The sequence below is a fragment of the Arachis ipaensis genome, chromosome B7 (assembly GCF_059453495.1).
Source record: "Arachis ipaensis isolate K30076 ecotype BB chromosome B7, ASM5945349v1, whole genome shotgun sequence".
NCBI classification, from domain to species: Eukaryota; Viridiplantae; Streptophyta; class Magnoliopsida; order Fabales; family Fabaceae; genus Arachis; species Arachis ipaensis.
Window position 1 is genome coordinate 70,101,216 of NC_142442.1, and position 20,467 is coordinate 70,121,682.

The 20,467-nt window shown below is 35.9% G+C and overlaps 1 protein-coding gene across 1 annotated transcript; it reads left to right on the plus strand.

Moving 5' to 3' along the window:
* Positions 1-13,538: 13,538 nt before the first annotated feature.
* Positions 13,539-14,489, plus strand: LOC107607286 (protein BOLA2-like). Its single transcript, XM_021107838.2, has 4 exons — positions 13,539-13,558; positions 13,862-13,949; positions 14,183-14,205; positions 14,291-14,489. Exons 1-4 carry the CDS (start codon positions 13,539-13,541, stop codon positions 14,487-14,489), a joined length of 330 nt encoding a protein of 109 aa, XP_020963497.2.
* Positions 14,490-20,467: the final 5,978 nt, after the last annotated feature.

Genomic DNA, 20,467 nt, shown 5'->3' on the forward strand with positions numbered 1-20,467 from the left:
AAGTGGTCTGCCACTAAATTTTGGGAACCACTCCTATCTTTGATTTCTAAATCAAATTCTTGCAGCAACAATATCCAATGGATTAACCTTGGTTTGGACTCTTTTTTAGCTAATAGATATTTTAGAGCTGCATGGTCTGAGTATACTACCACCTTAGTACCAAGTAAGTAGGATCAGAAATTTTCCATAGCAAAAACAATAGTCAGAAGCTCTTTTTCAGTGGTAGTATAATTAGACTAAGCAGCGTCTAAGGTCTTAGAAGCATAAGCAATTATATAAGGGTCCTTACCTTCGCGCTGAGCCAACGTCGCTCCTACTGCATAGTTGGAGGCATCACACATTATCTCAAATGGTTGACTCCAGTCGGGTCCTCTCACAATCGGAGCTTGAGTCAAGGCAATCTTCAGCTTATCAAACGCTTCCATGCAGTCCTCACTCAACTCGAACTCAACATCCTTCTGCAGCAGTCGGGATAAAGGCAATGCTACCTTACTGAAGTCCTTGATAAATCGCCGGTAGAAACCTGCATGACCAAGAAACGAACGGACTTCCCTCACAGAGTAGGGGTAAGGTAAACCAGAAATAACATTTACCTTTGCTGGATCAACTGAAATACCAGTATTAGAAATAGCATGTCCTAGAACAATACCATGTTTTACCATAAAATGACATTTTTTCAAAATTTAATACAAGGTTTGAACTAACACACCTTTGTAATACTCTAGCTAAACTATCCAAGCAGAGATCAAATGAATCACCATATACACTAAAGTCATCCATAAAAACTTCCATACAGATCTCAAGAAGATCTGAGAAAATACTCATCATGCATCTTTGAAACGTAGCCGGTGCATTACATAAGCCAAAGGGGATCCTCTTATATGCAAACATTCCAAAGGGACATGTAAAAGTAATTTTCTCCTGATCTTCAGGAGCTATATGAATTTGAAAATAGCCAGTGTAACCATCTAAAAAATAGTAGTGTGATTTACCTGACAGGCGATCAAGCATTTGATCGATGAAGGGCAGTGGGTAGTGATCCTTGCGGGTAGCCTGGTTGAGACACCTATAGTCAATGCATACTCTCTAGGAATTCTGCACTCTAGTTGCCATGAGTTCCCCATGCTCATTCTTCACTGTTGTGACTCTAGACTTCTTCGGTACCACCTGTACCGGGCTAACCCATTCACTATTCGAGATTGGATAGATGATGTCAGCTTCAAGCAGTCTGGTCACTTCTTTCTTGACCACTTCTAAAATGATGGGGTTCAGCCGCCTTTGAGGTTGACGGACAGGCCTTGCTCCCTCTTCTAAAAATATTTGGTGCTCACAGATTTGAGGGTTGATACCTACTATATCTGCCAAGCTCCACCCAATAGCTCTCTTGTGTCTTCTCAGCACACTAAGCAACTGCTCCTCTTGCTGGGAAGTGAGTTCCCTTGCAATAATAACTGGGAGCTTCTGATTATCCTCAAGGTAAGCATACTTGAGGTGGGGTGGAAGGGGCTTCAACTCCATTTTTAGCTCATCGCTGGGCACTTGATCATTTGGAGCTAATGGTGGTGGTAAAGTATCTTCAGTAAGCTCAGAGGGCTTCCCCACACTTGCACCTTGCTCCATGTACATCTCTTCTACTTCTTCTTGGTGAACTGCAGCCACTATCTCATCAATGATGTTGTATTGGAAGATGGAGTGATCTTCCGGAGGGTACTTCATAGCTTCATCCAGGTTGAAGTTCACTACTCTGCCATCTATCTCAAAAGAGTAAGTTCCTGAGAAGGCATCCCATTTGAACCTCGAAGTCTTCAGGAATGGCCTTCCAAGCAGGATGGATGATGGTCTTCCTGAGTCATTAGGGGGCATCTCCCAAATATAGAAGTCAATAGGGAATGTCAGCCCCTTAATGCTCACCAGCACATCTTCAGCAATTCTAACCATTGAGATTATGCTTTTATCTGCTAAAACAAAACGTGATGCCGACCTTTTTAAGGGAGGGAGCCTCAAGGCATCATATACAGATAATGGCATAATACTAACACATGCTCCTAAGTCACACATGCAGTCAAAAAATTGTACACACTCTATGGTAATAGTAACCATGCATGGACCGAGATCACCACATTTCTCCAGTATAGCACCCATTAAAGCAGAAATATAGCTACCTAGTGGAATAGTTTCTAAATCATGTATTTTATCTTTATTCATGCATAAATCTTTTAGAAACTTAGCATACTTAGGTACCTGGCGAATAGCATCAAAAAGGGGAATAGTTACCTCAACCTTTTAGATCTCCACCATCTTGGGATCTAGCTCCATTTGCTTTCTGGGTTTCCTAGCAAGGTGTGAAAAGGAAATGGCATCTCTCGCAGCATCATCTTCCTTAAGTGCTTCATTTCTTGGTTGAGCTACTTCCTCTTCATCCACATCTTTTGCTTCTTCCTCTTCTTTAACATCTTCTACCTCAACAATGTCTTCAACTTGGTTGTCTTCATGTGAGCTTGGCTCCTCAGGACTCCTCTTTTGCAGTGTGGTTCCGGACCTCAAAGTGATGGCATTAATTCCACCTTTGGAATTGGGCAAAGGTTGAGAGGGAAGTGCATTGGAGCTTGAAGGTTGATTTTTGGGGATAGAAGGTGGTTCCATCCGGGAGATGAGAGCTTGTAAAGTAGAGGTAAGACCAGTGATGCTAGAGGTAAGTGTATTCTGAAGGTCTTTCTGTCCTTGTACAATAGAGCGAAGCATCTCATCATTGGAAGAGGGAGGTGGGTAAGTAATCTGAGGGGCTTGTGGTTGGTTGTTCTGAGACGCTTGGGCTAGCCTTTGGTGAGGAGCTCGGTAAGTCGGGCCTTGTTTCTGCTGTTGGTATGGGGGTTCTGTTGATACCAGTTCTGATGATAGTTGTTGTTGTTGTTCCATCTCTAATTTCCACCGTTGTCTCTGCCTCCTTAGTTGTAGTTGTCTTGCCAACCCTGATTATAGTTCCCACCTTGCTTGTAATTACCGCCTTGTTGATAATATCCTTGATTCGGACGGTTATAATAGTTATTGGTAGCTGCCAAGGTGTTGTCTCCTTGTTGTTGGAGTTGTGGACACTCATCAGTGTAATGGGAATAGCAGGCACATATTCCACACACTCTCTGAGGAACCAACTGTTGACACTATTATTGTGGAGGAGGCTGAGATTGTTCTTGATTCAGCTGGAGCTACTTCAGTATATTGGTCATCTCTCCCAAAGTCTTTGTGAGAGAAGCAGTCTCACTACTAGAGGAAACCTCCTCAATGGCCTTGGGATAGTTGTTCCTGTGCCTGGCATTCCGAGTAGACTCGCTATATCGGCAATCAGTTGCCACGCTTCTGTCGCCGTCTTGTACTTAGTCAGAGAACTATTACTTGCAGCATCTAATATAGTCTTGTCTTGAGGCTTCATGCCTTGTGTGAAGTAGCTAATCAACACCAACTGGTCAATCTTGTGGTGGGGACATGAGTCTAGGAGATTCCTGAAGCGTTTCCAATACTCGTAAAGAGTCTCTGATTCACCTTGGATAATGCAGAAAACTTCTTTCCTCAATCTATCTGTAACTTTAGCCAGAAAGTACTTGTCCAGGAATTTCCTTCTGAGTAGAACTCAATTAGTAACAACTTCTTCAGGTTGAGTGTATAACCACTCCATTGCCTTTCCCTCAAGAGAAAACGGGAAGGCATATAACCAAATAGTAGTCTCATCTGCACCATGATGCCTAGTAGTTGAGCAGGCTGTCTAGAAATCTCTATGGTGCTTGATAGGCTCTTGAGCAGGTAAGCCATGAAACATAGGCAGTAGATTGATTAGCGCAGTCTTTAGTTCAAAATCTGCAGCCAGATTTGGGTGACGCGCTTGATACGGTTGCAGTGTAAAGTCTAGAGCTCCTGCTTCCTGGAGAGTAATCCTTCTGGCCTCTACCATATTACCTGTGCATAAATCAATAGAATCAGTAGAAGAGGAGCTTGTTTCTTCCTCAAATAACGCTTTAGATTCGTCCTCAGATAAGACTGGTGAATTCGTAGAAACCACTTCACCACCCTCGGATCAGGTAGTAAACGCGTCATTCAATGAAAGAAACATACAGCTTATGGTAATAAAATAAAATATATTAAGAAAAATTAAACTAAAAATTGAATAAAAAAATGCAAAGATGCAAATATAAAAATATAAAAATATTTGCACTAACCAATAATTTAGCACACTGTTGCAACTCTCCGGCAACGGCGCAAAAAATTGACGAGCGAAAAATTGCCGATTAAGAATTTATAATGAAAACAGTATTGCAAGTACAGTTCTTAACCGACGAAAATTCCACTTATCAATTTAAAAAGAGTTGTCACACTTTAAGAATAAAATACTGGGAGTAGAATTCCCAGGTCGTCTCCCAACGAGTTGACAAAAGAGTGCAGTTTATTGATCGGGAATTTTCTGAGAAGTTTTTAGAGTTGGCAAATAAAGAAATAAATGACTATTAATTAAAGCAATAAAAATTAACGAGAGATTTTATATAATTAAAATGAAAGCCTTGACTAGGAGAAGATTAATCAGAATTCCTATCCTTGTTGAATTTTCCCAAGTATAATAGTAAGAGGTTGTTGTTCTACTTAGTTATCCCTTACCTAATAAAGGAAAGTCAAGTAACCAACCAACTCTGATTCCCAAGTCCTAATCCCTTCCTAGGAAAAGATTAGAGTTAGAGACTAGAGAGTCAGCCAATAACTTCCAATTACAAATTAAACTTGAGTATTCCAACTCAAGAGTCTCCTATTAATCAATTCCAAAGTCAGGTTGGGAGTCTACTCCATTGACATGAATGCCATTTTCGTAAACATGTAAAGGGGGTAGATGAAAAACATGGCAATTCAAATAAAGTAATAAAAGAAAATTAATTAAAGGTAAAAATAACTTTTTGCATTAATAAATTCTAAAATCGGAGATATCCATATGTAACACTGAACAAACTGAATGGAAAGTAAAAGAGTAAGGAAATAAGAAAGCAAACTATAAAGATAAAGACTTCAAACGAAGGTAATAACTCTTCTCAATATCCAATCCGAAAGCATAAAACTAGAAATCTATGAATGTGAAGAACCCTAGAGGAAGTAGTGTTTTCTCTCTAAGATTCAAAACTAAAACTAAAAATTGTGTAAATGTGAATGTCTGTTGAGTCTCTGCTTGTCCCCTGGCTCTAGTCTATGTTTCTGGGCCAAAAACTGGGTCCAAAACCAGCCCAAAATCGCCCCCAGCGTCTTCTGCAATTTTTGCACGTGGCGCATGTCATGCGTACGCTTAAGTCACGCGTACGCATTGATGGTCTTCTGCGCGTTTCACGCCTGCACGTCAGTCACGCGTGCGCGTCGATATGCGACTTCGCTATTCACGCGTACGCGTCAGTCACGTGTACGCGTCACTGTGAAAAGCTCCAAGTCACACGCACGCATGAGCCGTGCGTGCGCGTCAATCCTCGCAAGTCAGCTCCTTAATTTCTTGTGTTCCTTCCATCTTTGCAAGCTTCCTCTCCATCCTTTAAGCCATTCTTGCCCTATATAGCCTGAAAACACTTAACACATAGATCACGGCATCGAATGGTATAAAAGGAAATGAAAAATATACAATTTATAGGCTTAGGAAGCAAGTTTTCAATCATAGAACAAAATTGGGAAGTATTTGTAAAACCATGCAATTTGTATGAATAAGTGTGTAAAGAACTGATAAAAACCACTCAATTTAGCACAAGATAAACCATAAAATAGTAGTTTATCATTGACCCAATCTGTACCTACTTTCTTTCATGCAATCACAAATTATCACAAAGGTATGTTTGCTGTTAGAGTCTTATATATGTGTCATTTATGTTATAATGTTTATTAATTTATTATATTTATTTTTATAAAATAAACAGAAAAATAATTTTTCATATGTGGATATTCTTCTTCTTTGCAAAACATTGATATTAATCTAAGCCTAAATTCACAACACAGGGAATGTATTTCACTAAAGACCAAAACATATGGCCATTTCAGATTACTACGGAGAAACTTATCAGTAAATAGTTTCAAAGAAATAAATCATTACTTTTCTTTTATATCCTCTGATCCAGGATTATAACTCCTACTCAATTAGTAACTCAATCCCTACATTTACTGTTATATTGGATGAATGGATGTGCATATTTCTTGTATTCCTATCATCTTATTTTTTTTCAAAACAGCAAACATAAATACGGATAACAGCAGCTCCATAAATACGGATAACTAGCAGTTAATACATGCCTCATGAGTAAACTAAATATTTGCTCTGGTTATTACTTTTTTTTTTTATCTAATCTTAATTTAGTTGATACGGTTATTTTTTCTTAATTTAGTTGATGCACTCTTGGGAGCTTTATATTCTTATGATCTATGTTATTTTCATAAATTATTTTAAAGTTGTGAGTAGTATAGCTAAATCTAGAATTTGTTGTTGCTTTGATGATCTATGTTGTTGTGTGTTAAACTATTTTTGATAATCGTGTATTTTTTAATGTAGGAAGAGATTTACAAATCATATGGTAACTCGTGACATTACGAAAGATTTGTTAAGTAGAATGCTTTCTCCAGCGCCAAGATGGCACGATTATTGTCCAAATATGAAGGAGGAGTTGTTTAACGATTTTTTGGTAAGTGATTATAATGTTGCCTCAATGCAATTTTAACAGATAATTGAATTGAGTAGTTACTAAGTCTTTCAATCTTTAAATTTAGGAAAAACATGAATTTGCATCAAATTATGATAAGGCTATGGCAAGAACTGTTTGGAATAAGACAATGCTTGATCGCTATCCTGATATTTTGAAAAGAGCAAGGGAAAGAGCTTTTAAGGAGGCAAACTCAACTAGTATTGCTGACATTAAGGGTCATGGACCTAAAGCAATGAAAGTTGATGTTTAGAATGGCTTAGTTGATCACTGGTTAGATTCAAAGTGGAAAAATAGGTCTGTGGCTCGTCAAAAAAATAGGGCTGCTATGCCTGCTCATAAACTACACACTGCAGGGTCTATCAGTTTCGGCAAACACAAGAGAAGAAAGGTATAAAGAAAAATATTGCATATCTCAAATGATTTATGTAGTATATTCTAATAAATGTTGTTACAGGAAGCTAAGTTGAAGCGTCGTGTATCTTTCCTTGAAGTATATGATGATGTTCACAAGAAAAAAAGTGGAGAATATGTTTCTGAAGTATCCAAGGAAATTATTGTAAGTGCCTTTAATTTTGTAGTCTAATTTACTTTCGGTTTTCTTAATAATATGTCCTTATTTTTCTGATGTAGGATTTATATGGAGAGGCAATATCACAAAAATATAGAGAAGATTTATTAGATCAACCTGAAGTTGATCCTGATGTGTGGACAAAAGTTGCAGGAACCAACAAGAAAGGACGAGTTCATGGGTTAGGCTGCAGTCTAGATATTGGTATTCGTGATCATAGAAATGTGTCATTACCAAAAGATACAGGTGTTTCTACAGTCAAACCAGTTTCACAAGCAAACATCACTCAAGCTATTAAAGAAGCATTGCCTAGTGCTATAAATGAAGTGTTGCCTAGTGTTGTAAATGAAGCTATACCGAGTAATCTACTGTCTCTCATTTCTAAGATTCTAGGATTCTCCCAAGAAAAGGATCATTAGAGTGACTTTGCTGGCAATAATATTGATTAGGTGGCTTATGTTAATGCATTTTGTTAGGCTTAGCTTATTTAGGTAGTTAATTTGTTTGATAGATAATTGATTGGGCATTTTGTTTCATTTTCAGGTTTTATAGAAGTTAGCTTACTTTATTGGTCGTTTACTTAGTTGATAAAAAATTATATAGATTGATTTTTATAGTTACTAATATTGTTAGATTTAGCTTGTTTTGGTATTTTATTTGTGAAGAGTCTATGTTGGAGATGTTACATTAGACTTTTATTTTAATCAATATGTTGGGTTTGAATTTTTTTTAAACATGTATGATTTTGATGAACTAATTTTATTTGTATGCATTATAATCTTTTAGTTCAATCACTAAACTAAAAAATTAATATGATGTTTATTTTAATATAGCGAGAAAATTAGAATCCTAACCGATATTCTAGAAAAATTAGAGACATACTCACTGTTGATGATGGTGACAAATTAAATACTCTATTGCGACTGAAATATTTGTCAGATACCTAAAGATTTGTTACTAGTTTAAAAGGAACTTGCGATGATATTTTGCAATAGTATTGCAACTAATTGACTACATATTATTTCCTAGCAAATTAGCGACTATTTCATAACTTTACTTTTTCATTTTGAGTAGCTTTGGTTTAGCGACAACATTTCTACAAATTTAATTAAGGATTTTCAAAGATTAGCTATAGATCTGCTACAAAATGTGACAGATTTGCGATCATATTTGCGGACAACTTGCGATGAGTTAGGTTCAGAAAAATTCCTCGCTAACTAGCGTCAACTAAGCATTCTATTTCATCTACGAAGTTAGCTTGCATTTAACGATGAGTCTGCTGTAGTAGAATTTGTCGCTAATTAGCGACTACAGTTTAGTCTATTTCTTCTATGAAATTAGCTTTTATTTTAGTGATGGATTTGCGACTATCTATTCGGTTGCTAAAAAATTTTCTGATGAATTAGCGACTGTTGTGTTTGCCTCACTGATCTGCAACTTGTAATTAGCGAGAAAAGCATTAGTTGCTAGACGGTAACTAATTCGTCACAAATTATATTTTGCGTCAGATTAACAATGATTTTACGATTTTTTTATGGTAGCTAATCGGCCATAGCTAGAGTGTCTTTTCCTTTCTTTTGTAGCTCTGAGGGGCAGATATATATGGGGTTAAGCTAGCTTGGGTACTAAGTTAGGGGCTTACTGAATGAGCTAAGACGTGGGATGTCTTGTATATATATATATATATATGTACATAGCTATATGTAGTCATTACTATGAATAACTTTATATGGGTCAAAGTAATGACGCGACTGATGGATGTGAACTAGTTGTGAATAAGAATCCCATGCGGTAGTATGTGAATAATGTTTGCTTCTATTCTATTCCATCTCATATTTTATCTGTAATTGACCATCGATTTTTGTGCTACGTTGAATAAAAAAAATTATCCCATAAAGACACGTTCACGTTTCTGATGGCGAATTAAACTCATACTATATTAATAAAGAGTTAGTTTTTGTAAGAAAATAGATTAGTGACATCTTACTATTAGCATGATCATGACGTGCTAAAAATTAGGTCATTATATTTTTTTTTGGGAGTTCTCAATTGCAATAATAAAATATTCCATTAGCAACTCCCAAACTTGATCATTGTTTTGCTATTCTGGTTATATATATATATATATATATATATATATATATATATATTTGGGCTTTAGAATTTATTTAGAAGACATTTTGAAAAATTTTGTGTGCAGCTAAGATTTTAGTTGAGTAACAATACATGGTCTCTTAATTTATTGCACTCAGATACGAACTTTGACAATGACCAAGTAGTATATAAAACCCTTAAATATGTACATTATGTGTGTGCATTTGTGGTGTTTAGAATTGACAGTTGTCCAATCTATCTGAAAAAAAAAATAACGCTTTTGTGTTAATACAAATCTGTTATTCTTATATTTTCCAAAACTCTTGGTCATGATTATATAGTGATTGATTCCAATTAAGCCATACTTACCCTCAATAATGATCACTAGGGACTTGGTAATGAGGAAGATAACCTCATGATGCTCAAACAAAATGCTAACATTCTATTCTTAGCCTGAATAACAAAACGAACTAACCTCCCTCAGGGTCTCCCAAAGAACTACATCAAGCTTAATAGGCATTTTATTAATGCCTAAAACATTCCATGGCTAGCAAGGGCAGAGATCATTGCAGTCCAAACAAAAACATCCTTGTCCATAACATTGTCAAACACGTTCCTTGCACTCTTCAAGCACCCACTTTTAGCATACATATCAACAAGGGTAGTGCAAACATTAGCCTTAGAATCAATTCTCTTCTCCTTCACAATCATGTGCACCTTCTTTTCCACACTTAAAGCTTCAGTTTCAGCACAGGCCCTCAAAACAGACATCACGGTAGCATTCTTGACCTCTATCCCAGCCTTCAACATGCTATCAAATAAGGCCAAGGCGTTGATGTGGTGGTCAGCGTTGACAAGGCCCCCAATCATTGAAGTCCAAGAAATTACATCCCTAAAAGGCATTCTATCAAACACCTCCCAATTCGCCAAATTAGGAATACATATGGATCAAGGCATTCTGGATAAACAGATCTAACTCGAAACCCGTTTTAGTGAAGAGAGTGTGGATCTGTTTGCCTTGTGAGGTGAGTTTCAATCGGGCGAGACACTTAAGGAGGAATGGGTAAGTGAAGTTATCGGGTTGAGGTGGTTGGTGGTGGAGCATGGAGAGAGAGAGAGAGAGAGAGAGAGAGAGAGAGAGAGAGAGAGAGAGAGAGAGAGAGAGAGAGAGAGAGAGAGAGAGTGTGTATGTGTGGTGGGTGGGGTCGGGGTTGCAAAAATAGGTGGGATGATAGTGTTGTAATAATAGGAGTTGGGGCGGGGGATGGAGCAGAGGAGGAGGCCAGCGTAGGAGAGATCGCCGGTGGGAAAGAAGGCAGCGAAAGTGAAGAGCTTGGAGATGTTGCGCAATGCGTCATCGTTTTGGGTACTCCCTTTCAGGTGTTGCGTGTGGAATTGGAGCACGTCAGACATGCTTCTCAGCTCCATCACAACACTACCCAGTCATGCTTACTAGTCACTGCCACTCCATCTTTTTGTTCTTTACTAAGGGTTTAGGTAATAGAATTTAATTTTGATGAACCTTTATTGTGAAATAAATTTATATGTGCATTCAATTGTATAATGTTATATTAGTAAAAATACTTATTTTTATATTGATCACATAAATGATCATTTAAAAAAAATTAATTAAATATTTTAATTATTTTATTTACTAAAATAGGTATTTTGGACATTATTTGTTTTTAGGTATTGTTACATATTTTGTTTTTAGTATAAACAAAATAATTATATACGTATTTTGTTTACATTGTAAACGAAATAAGTCATCACAATTTTATTTCGCTAATGAGATATATGGAGTTTGAAAAAATACACAAAAAACGATATTTGGTTATATCTTGTTTGTAAAATTTGTGTCTATCTTGTTTGCACCATAAACAAAATACACTCATAATTAATTCGTTTACACTTTAAATGAAATAAGTAATAGGATAAAAAAACGTAATTTGTGTACAAATTATCTATATTAATAAATAAAATATTTAAAATAAATGATCATTTAAAAAATTCTAAATTAAAATTGTTAGTAATAAAAATTTAAATATTTTATTTTAATAAATATTCAATAAATATATTAAAATTTTAAATTTTATATTTTTTATAACATTTTTTAAAACCTAACAACACATTAATTAAATCTATTTTCTAGTTATATTATCCTTCATCTTCATTCCGTTATAATTTTATTTAACTTTATTTAATTAAGTTAGGCGTAAAGACATTTCTGACTTTTAATAAAGCTCAGGCCTAATTTTCTATTCTAACTATTTTTACGAAAGAAATATGATCCTCACTAAAAGTAAGGGATACTTTGATCTCTACTGTTTTTTACGAAAGAAATAAGAATTTTTTGTTAAAAAATTATCAAATAATAAAAAAAATTGATTTTGTGAAATTTTATTTGTAATTTTTGAAATTTTAAATTTTCATACACTATTAAAAAATTTATTTTTTAATTTTTTTATTAATAATAGTTAAATGGAGAATGACTATTATTAGAAGTGATGTCACAAAAAAAAATTAGAGTATGAAAATTTTTTAAAAAAAATAATATCAAATAAAAAATGAGAAAAAATGATGATGATAATGGTGTTGGTATTAATGTTGATTGTTGTAACACTTTACTACTCAGAGCTTTACGCTTAAGTCGTAGAATAGAGGTAGTGTGGTGTTACGGATCTCTAAAATAAAATACATACGTATAATTGCGGAAAAATATAATACACTAGGAGCCTTGAAAAACGGGTAAAACAAAATCGGAAAAATAAAAAGCGCAACGCTCAAGAAACGAAATATCTTGTGTGCTAAGAAACCTAATGATCATAGATATGGTAAAGCAAAAGAGTGGATAGATAGCCTAGAAAACAGAATAACTAGCTCCTGACTCAGCCCGCGAAGCCAAAGCTGGCCGGAGAATATTTACATACGTATATAAGTATCCCAAAATATCCAAAATACAGAAATAAAACCTTCACTCTCCTTAAACCTCTAAGAGGGACAAAAATAAACAAGTTTCTTGGAGAGAAAGCTAAGTACATATATACATAAACTGATAATCAAAAGAATCCAGGGACCACTCTGCTTCAGGGATCACTACTAGAAAACTAGTTATTACAGACGGATATTTTCGACGGATTTTATCCCACTGAAATACAGAGGGAATTTCAGAGGGATTTTTTGTCGGAAAACAAAAAAAATGAATTAGCATAAATTACAGACGGAAAATAGAATCCGTCAATAATTCCGTTGGAAAAATTAATTTTTTTTCTGTGAGAAATGGTTACAGACGAAAAATCCGTCTGTAATTAAATAGACAAAACACTGCATTTTATTAAATTATTGCAGATAAAAAACCCGTCTGTAATTTAAATTTTCCATCGGTAAATATTGAGATAACACTAATCTTATCTCTATCCACTCGATCCATTTACACTCCACCCATATCAAGTGAGCTTGTTCCTCTCTCCGTCACCGAGTTGCTTCTTCTCTCCGTCGCACCAGTTTCTTCCGCCGCTGTCGCCGCCGCTGGCGTCACAGATCTCTCTCTGTCGTCCCTTGCGTCGTACGGGCTCCCTCCACCGCCGCATCCAACCCTAACCCCAGAGCTTCGTCGCGCCTCCAACCCTAATCCCAGAACTTCGTCGCGCTTCCAACCCCTGCTTCGTCGCTCCCTCCGTCTTAAAGCCTCCGTCGTGCTCACTCTGTCGTAAGCCTTCAAACGTCGCTCCTTCATCCATGGCTGAAACTCGTAACGCTTTGTTTTTCTTCCTGCGTCGCCGGTCTCTGTCTCCTCCTGCGTGTGCCTGTGCTGAAGCTCCATGGGAAAGATATACAACGGATTCCATGGGTGAAGCTTAACCACAGCTACAGAAGTACCACGAGACTCGATTGAAGCAGTACAAGAACTACAAGAACCTCTCGTTCTCGTGAGGATCTCGACAAGGTGAACCCCTCAGCTGCTTCACGCTTTCACTTCTGATTCAGATGAAATTATGAATACTAATTCTAATTCGTTTCTAAACTCCCTGTTTATTTATTTATTTGGCAGGAGTGTTTGGAAGTGCAGAAGGAGAAGGCCTTCTGTATTGGCACCACTTGGGGTAATGATCACCACATGTTTGATACAATGACTGTGATGTCTTTTACCTTCATTTTTATCCCTTTGTTCTACGATGCATTACATTACAAGAATGTGTTTTATTTTTCTTCACTGACTCACTTTTGTTGTTTGGGTTCAGGAGCCAGCACCTATTGAATCCAACATGAGTAGCTTTTATGGGAAGAACAAGAACACTAACCCTTTTTTTGAGTTTTACAATTCTTTCCTTTCCTTTCTCCATAGTATATGCTTCTTTATATATAACCCTCAAATTGTTGTGATGGCTGTAGCTTTTCTTTAAATGTAACATACTGTTATTTCATTTAGTATTTGGCATTTCCTTGATTTGCCTTGCAGAGTCAATTCTTACTGCCTCTGTCCTTGATGTCCTTGCAGAGTCAATGCTAGAGTTTCTTTGAACTTGAAGTGCAAAAAACTACAAGTTGAATCTTGTTTGAAATCCAAACTCAACCCTACTCACCTGGTATGTCACTACTTGTTTTCATTCAATTTCTTCTCCCAAGGGTTTCTTTCTTGCATCATTCGTTCCACGCTGCATTTTTTTTCTAAGTAGAACTCTGGTTCTTTCATTTGCTTTTTTTCAACCACTAACAGCCACTCCTTTGATTCTGTTTATCTATACTGGATATGTTTCCTGGAAAACTATTAATTTTGGCATTCTTTTATTTTCTTACACTTTTTGTATTTCTATTTCAGGAAGTAGTTGATACATCTGGAGGGTAAAAAAAACTTACCTTACTTTGAATTTTTTGCTATTAAACCGTTTTGTTGATGAAAAGCTAATAAAATTCATGTCGGTATCAGATGCGGTGCAAGTTTCGTAGTTGATATTGTATCAGAAGAATTTGAAGGCAAGAGGATACTGGAGAGGCATCGAATGGTGAATGCTGCGTTGGAGGAGGAAATGAAAGAGATTCACACTCTCTCTGTCAAGAAAGCTGTCACCCCAGAGCAGTGGAAACAGTTGCAACAAGACTGCAACCAAGCAAATCCTGCTGCCTAGGATCATGTCTTTTCAGTTACAATAATAGGATATAAATAAGAATATTAGTGTTCTCAACATGAACAAGGTTAGTATATTAGTTATGAGTAATGAGCAGCTTAGAATAGATTAGATTAGTAGTAAGTGGTGATGCAATGAATGCAGATTAATTATATTAAGAGTGGGTCAGGTTTATATTGATTCTAAAGCACATTGTGTTTGGTACATTCAAGCTTCTTTGTTGTGCCCCCTTTGAATTCATTGTCTCCTCATCGCACAAGTTTCAGTCACATCCAATTCGAATCAATTCAACAATGGCCGCCGTGGCTTCACCTTCCTCCAAACAAAATTGAAAAACCCTAACCTGGAGGCCTTCCACTGCAAACTTACCGATCCCTAATTTCGTCTTATCATCAGAGGTAAAATAAAATCCCTTTCGCCCATTTCAACCCTTCTCCGCCCCCAACAGTCTCTATATCCTCTCTCTAATTCAACTGTACAATTTTATTTTCCTCTTTATTCTCTCCCTTTCGATGTTCTATTTTTATTCTGCTGAGAATTGAAATTGCTGGCTGAATTAGCTTAATTTTAGGTCTTCTAATCACCTTTCAGTTTTATTGTTGTTCCTTATTTTTCGATTATTTTATTGCTGTAGATTGAAAATGAGTAGGCATGGGAGCAGAATAGTGTACGTTGGGAACCTCCTTGGTGATATTCGTGAAAGAGAAGTAGAAGATTTGTTTTCAAAGGTACTTTGCTATTTTCGTTCGTGAAAGAGTTTGATTTTTCATTTTCTTAATACTTACCAATAGAAACTACTTTACACCTTGTGCTGCCTTTGCTGATTTTTTGTGTCATTGTTCATTTTAATTTTGGCAGGTTGCTTCTCTTAGAGAAGGTGTATCCCTAGAAACCAAACTTCTGAGCAGGTAAGCTAGCTTGTTTGCTATTTATGTTGGAAGGAAGCTGCTTTGCGACAAAGAGAGGTATGCCAGAAGAATGGATATTAATCATATCATATGTGGCAGAAATATGAACTGTGGAAATCACAGCCCCCTTCATGGAATACTCAATTATATTGAGAGACAGAATTTTGTGGAATACTCAATTTTTTTATTTATTTATTGTCATAGGGTGCTCTCAAGGCTGGAAAACAAACATAGGATGGGAGAGATGAGGAAATCACAGCCCTTCGTGTGGAAATTCAGGTAATTTTTGAAGAAAGCATGCATTTCTTTCCATAGTTAGATTACTATATATATATATATATATATGGTGTACTCTAATATTTGATGTGAAGTTATAGCTATCTTCTTTTCTTTGTCAGAATCTAAAAGATGATGCAGCAGCAGCAGCTTTTGAACAACAGCAAGAAGCTTCAATCTTTCCCTTGTTTCTGGATTTTGATCTCTGCCTCCAAAGGAGAAGAAAAGGTGAGTTTCTCTTCCATTTTTTCATTTTGCTTCTGATTCATGTTGATTTTCTCTGGAACCATGTTAACATTCTGGTAGGATATTCTTATTTAATTGATTTAGTTGAATGCATGTGACTGTAAGCTAATTAGCAAGTAGCCTTGGTTTTGGCTGGGTAGGAAGATCATTGATTCTTGTTTTAGTTGAATGCATATTGGTCTAGGATAATTATTGGTGATTATATGTCTTTACATGTGATGTTTTATAGCTTGATTATTGATTTACTTTTTTTGGATTATCTGGTTTATGTTGATGATGATAGTAGTTGCATGTGATGTTTTACAGCTTGATTATTGGTCAAAGTGCCTTTTCAGTTTATCAGTAGCATTTGGCTAACCGACCTGTGAATGTGAGTCTTAAAGATCCTAGTTTCTGCCTTTATCTTGCATTTTGTTACCCAAAATGTTATTTGAGATCTCTGTTTTTTATTGCAGGTTCTTCGTGAACTTCTTGAGTTCAAAAGTGATCGTGCTCCAATACCTGTAGGGAAGGTTGAACCTACTTCAGCTATTGTGCATCGGTTCTGCACTGGTGGGATGTCTCTTGGAGCTATTTCAAGAGAAACTCATGAAGCAATTGCAATTGCAATGAACAGATTAGGTGGAAAATCAAATTCAGGGGAAGGTGGTGAGGTAATACAATTTGAAGGTCCAAGAGAAAGTATGAGAAAATCTCTGATTGGCTGCATTGCTTACAAGAGAAGATTCATATGCTACTATTTTTAGTGTAAATAGGGATTCCAAAAATTCTCCTTCGAGTTTTGACCATATATATTCCAAAAATTAAGAATAGAGATATTTTCTTACACTTTTATTTTGGCAACATTTGCAGCAGATTTGGCAAATTCAACGACTATTTCTTTGCTCTTCTCCAAGTTAGGAACAAGTACAAGTACAATCACTTACTTAATTAAAGCCATTCTTCTTCTTCTTCTTCTTCTATATAGCATACTCTATGGTTATAAGCTTACACGGTTACAGTACTATATTATATTATTATTGTTGTTGTTGTTGTTAATTTATTATCTCTCTCTGTGGTGCTAGAAGGTGCTGAATTAAGGAGAGAAGAGAGAGAGAGAATTTTGGAGAAGGTTTGAAGTGATTGGATCTGAAGATGAGTGGATCAAGTTAGGAACATGTGCTTCTTTTCTTGGCTGCTGCTTAATATTATATTACTCTAACTTGTCTTTGCTTGCTGCTCTTGCTTATTGCCACAGCTGATGATGTGTCTTCCACCATAATTATAAAAGTGTAACTCATACCACAAATAGAAACACTACAAGCCTATTTCTTTGCTTCATTCATGTACTAATAATCTCCATGGATTCAAATATCGTTGAATTCAACTCTATCAAACAGGCTTTTAGCAACAAGGAGGTATCATCTTAAACTGAAAGGTTTTATATATATAGAACCACTAACACTGCTACTTCCATATTACTAATTAATAAAGTGTTTGAACTGGATAGCTATATGCATTTCACAAGATTATTATGTATTATCTTAGCTTTTGTGGAATCTGAAATCTTTTTCTTTTTGCATATATTATGATATATTCATTCATATAATGATAAGATCTAAGATTGATCCCCCTTTTCAGGGTGTATATGTTTGCTTGATTCACTTGCTGCTCATGTATTGTTATGATTCCTAGGTTTTTGTTACCTTGTCATTGGTAGGTGAGAGGCCTTCTCTTGATTTGAAGTTTATTTAGTTGGAAATTCCAGTGTTATCGAATTTGTTGGATTTGTATGATTATTGATGAGATAGAAATAGAAATGAATGGTGGGGTTGGTTGGTTTTTGTTGTTGTAGGGTGCACCTGAAAGGTGGAGATTGGTGAGGGCTCTTGGTACTGCTGTGGGACTTCCTACAGAGAATGACATGGGCAACAGTAAAGTCGATCACTTTGTTTAAAATTAGATAAAATTGTGTAAAATTTAGTATGGTTGAACAATATACTGAGGATTATAGTTGATAATACACTTTGTTTATGTTTTGAATTATATTGACTTGCTTGCTTATAATAATTTTCTTAGTTTTATAATACGGTGAATTTGTTTATTTTTTGAAATGTTATAAATATTCGAATACAAATTAGATAAAAATTTGTATTAAATTTATATTTATTTTATATGAAAATAAGTTTATTTTGTAATTAGAAAAATAAAAAAATTATATTTTACCTTACTGACGGATTTACAGACGGATTTTCTGTCTGTAATCAGAGTGTAAGATGATTTTCCAAAGTTCAAATTACAGACGGAAAATCCGTTGGAAAATCCGTCTATAATTACAGACGGAAAATCCGTCTGAAAGTGCGTTGCCTTTGGGAAATGGATAGAAAATTTACAGAGGGAAAATCCGTCGGTAACTGGTAAAAATCCATCTGTAATTTTCTGACGGAAAAAAATCCGTCGGTAAATAATTTTCGACGGGGCTTTTACAAAGGGACAAAATCCTTCGGTAATTTCATCGGTAACCAAAAATTCGTCTGTAATAAAGACTAAATTCGTCTGTAAATCTGTCTGTATTAATCCATTTTCTAGTTGTGGATCCAGATGCCTCTCGACCTGCATCTGAAAACAACAACACAGTATGGGATGAGAACTGGAGGTTCTCGCTTGGTAAAGGTGCCACGCATATAATATATAAGGTCCTGGGAATGCTAGAAGCAATCCTAGAACGCCGATACTCAGTTATAAAACTTAGATTCTATACAGAAGCCATAAAAAGGGTAGGTGTTCTACGGAATTCTAAACTTATCTACTTAAACTTAACTTTATCACTAAACCGATCCACCTTTCCTCCACTCCTCCATCACCAATGATTTAGTAGAGACAAACAACCAAACAATTTCAAGCACAAGTAGAAAACAAATAGTGCAGGTAGAAATTATAACAATTAGCATATTATATATTCAGTTAAGCAATTCCATGTAATGCATAACAGACAAAACAAACAGAATGCACATGATGTATGCCTATCCTATAGCTAATGAGGTTCATCTGTCGGTTATCCAGCCAACCCGACAAGTCTGAAACCCTTAGACTATCCCTCGTCGCGCATCCCCATGAGTCTATGCATAGCTTTTCACATTTTATTCATAATTCATACATTCATTCATTTACATATAACTTACTCAATGGGAGATATCCATTCCCGAAAATTTATACGTGCCCAGTCACCCTTACGACATAGGATCTACAGAGTATCGAGTTTCAACCTGGAACACATGGTGGCAAGCCACAGTTCTGTCACCCAGGAAAACTTGTATCTCAGATATCATTAAATTCATAAGCCGTATAATATTCATAACCATTCATATTCATTATATAATCATTCATCATAGCCATGGCATCATGATTTCATTTAACCTTCACATCATTCTCTTATAATTCATCATGTTTATCCCTTTTCTTCATTCTCAAGTTACCTCAATTTTCTAGCTTCAACTAATTACTAAACTTTCTAATAAGATCTAGGGTTGAAAGGGTAAAAATAGAGGTTTAAGGGTTCAAAACCATGCTTGAATCACAAAAATACAGGTGCAGAAACACAGAGTGTGTGCGGACGTACACACGTGTGCGTGCGCACAATATGTGAAAAGCAGAGCGTGTGCGTGCGCACACCAGCCAAGAACTACTTAGTGTGCGTGCGCATCATGGCGTGCATACGCACAAATGAAATTTTTGCTACTGCTGGGTGCGTGCGCACATCAGTGTGCGTATGCACACACCAGAAATCTTGATTTTGCTGTACTTAAGAAATTTCAGTTTTTTGCACAAGATTTTCGGCGTCCATAACTTCCTCTACAGAATTCGGTTTTCCACAAAATTTATATTGTTCTAAATCTTATAAAACCCTCTTTGATTTGAAATAAATCTCATCTTCATCCAAAATTTGAGTTTCAAGTTATGGATTGCCAAAGTTCGTAAAAATCAAGTTTTCGTTCAAAGCCTCAAACCTCTATTTTCTTTAAAAAATTCAACTTACCGTCTTTATATCTATCAACACAACCTATCAATAACATTACCACAATAGTCACCATGATAAACCATACCTCAAATCAATAATAACATACATACACTTCCCAAATGCATCAAATCCCCAACTAGCCAACAAGCACCAAAATCAACAGAACATCACTTTTCCATTACCACAATAATCCTTCCATAACTACTATAACCCAATTCCACAATATCATATATCAACCTTGCAAATATATCAACAAATTTGTTATCCACCAATCCAAGACCTTCATATATTCTTTCAACAAGTTCATAGTCATAAATTCATCAATTCACATCCTATTATCCTCATCCACAACAATAACCTAATACACAACTCATAGTACAATTCAACAACAAGGACACTAAACATTAAACGTTCTTTTACATTCCAACTTATCCTAGGGTTGTCTAGCCTAAGTTTTCACAGAGCATTATATATTAAGTACGCGAAACCTAAACCATACATTGGCCGATTTCCACGTATTTATCCAAGGTAACCCACAAGGCAAAGTTGTA

Excerpts from the sequence above, each read along its gene's own strand:
- LOC107607286 (XM_021107838.2), top strand. The coding sequence starts at position 13,539 with ATGCATTACATTACAAGAAT. Across the intron at positions 13,559-13,861 it reads ATGCATTACATTACAAGAAT|AGTCAATGCTAGAGTTTCTT; the intron begins GTGTTTTATTTT and ends ATGTCCTTGCAG. Across the intron at positions 13,950-14,182 it reads AACTCAACCCTACTCACCTG|GAAGTAGTTGATACATCTGG; the intron begins GTATGTCACTAC and ends TTTCTATTTCAG.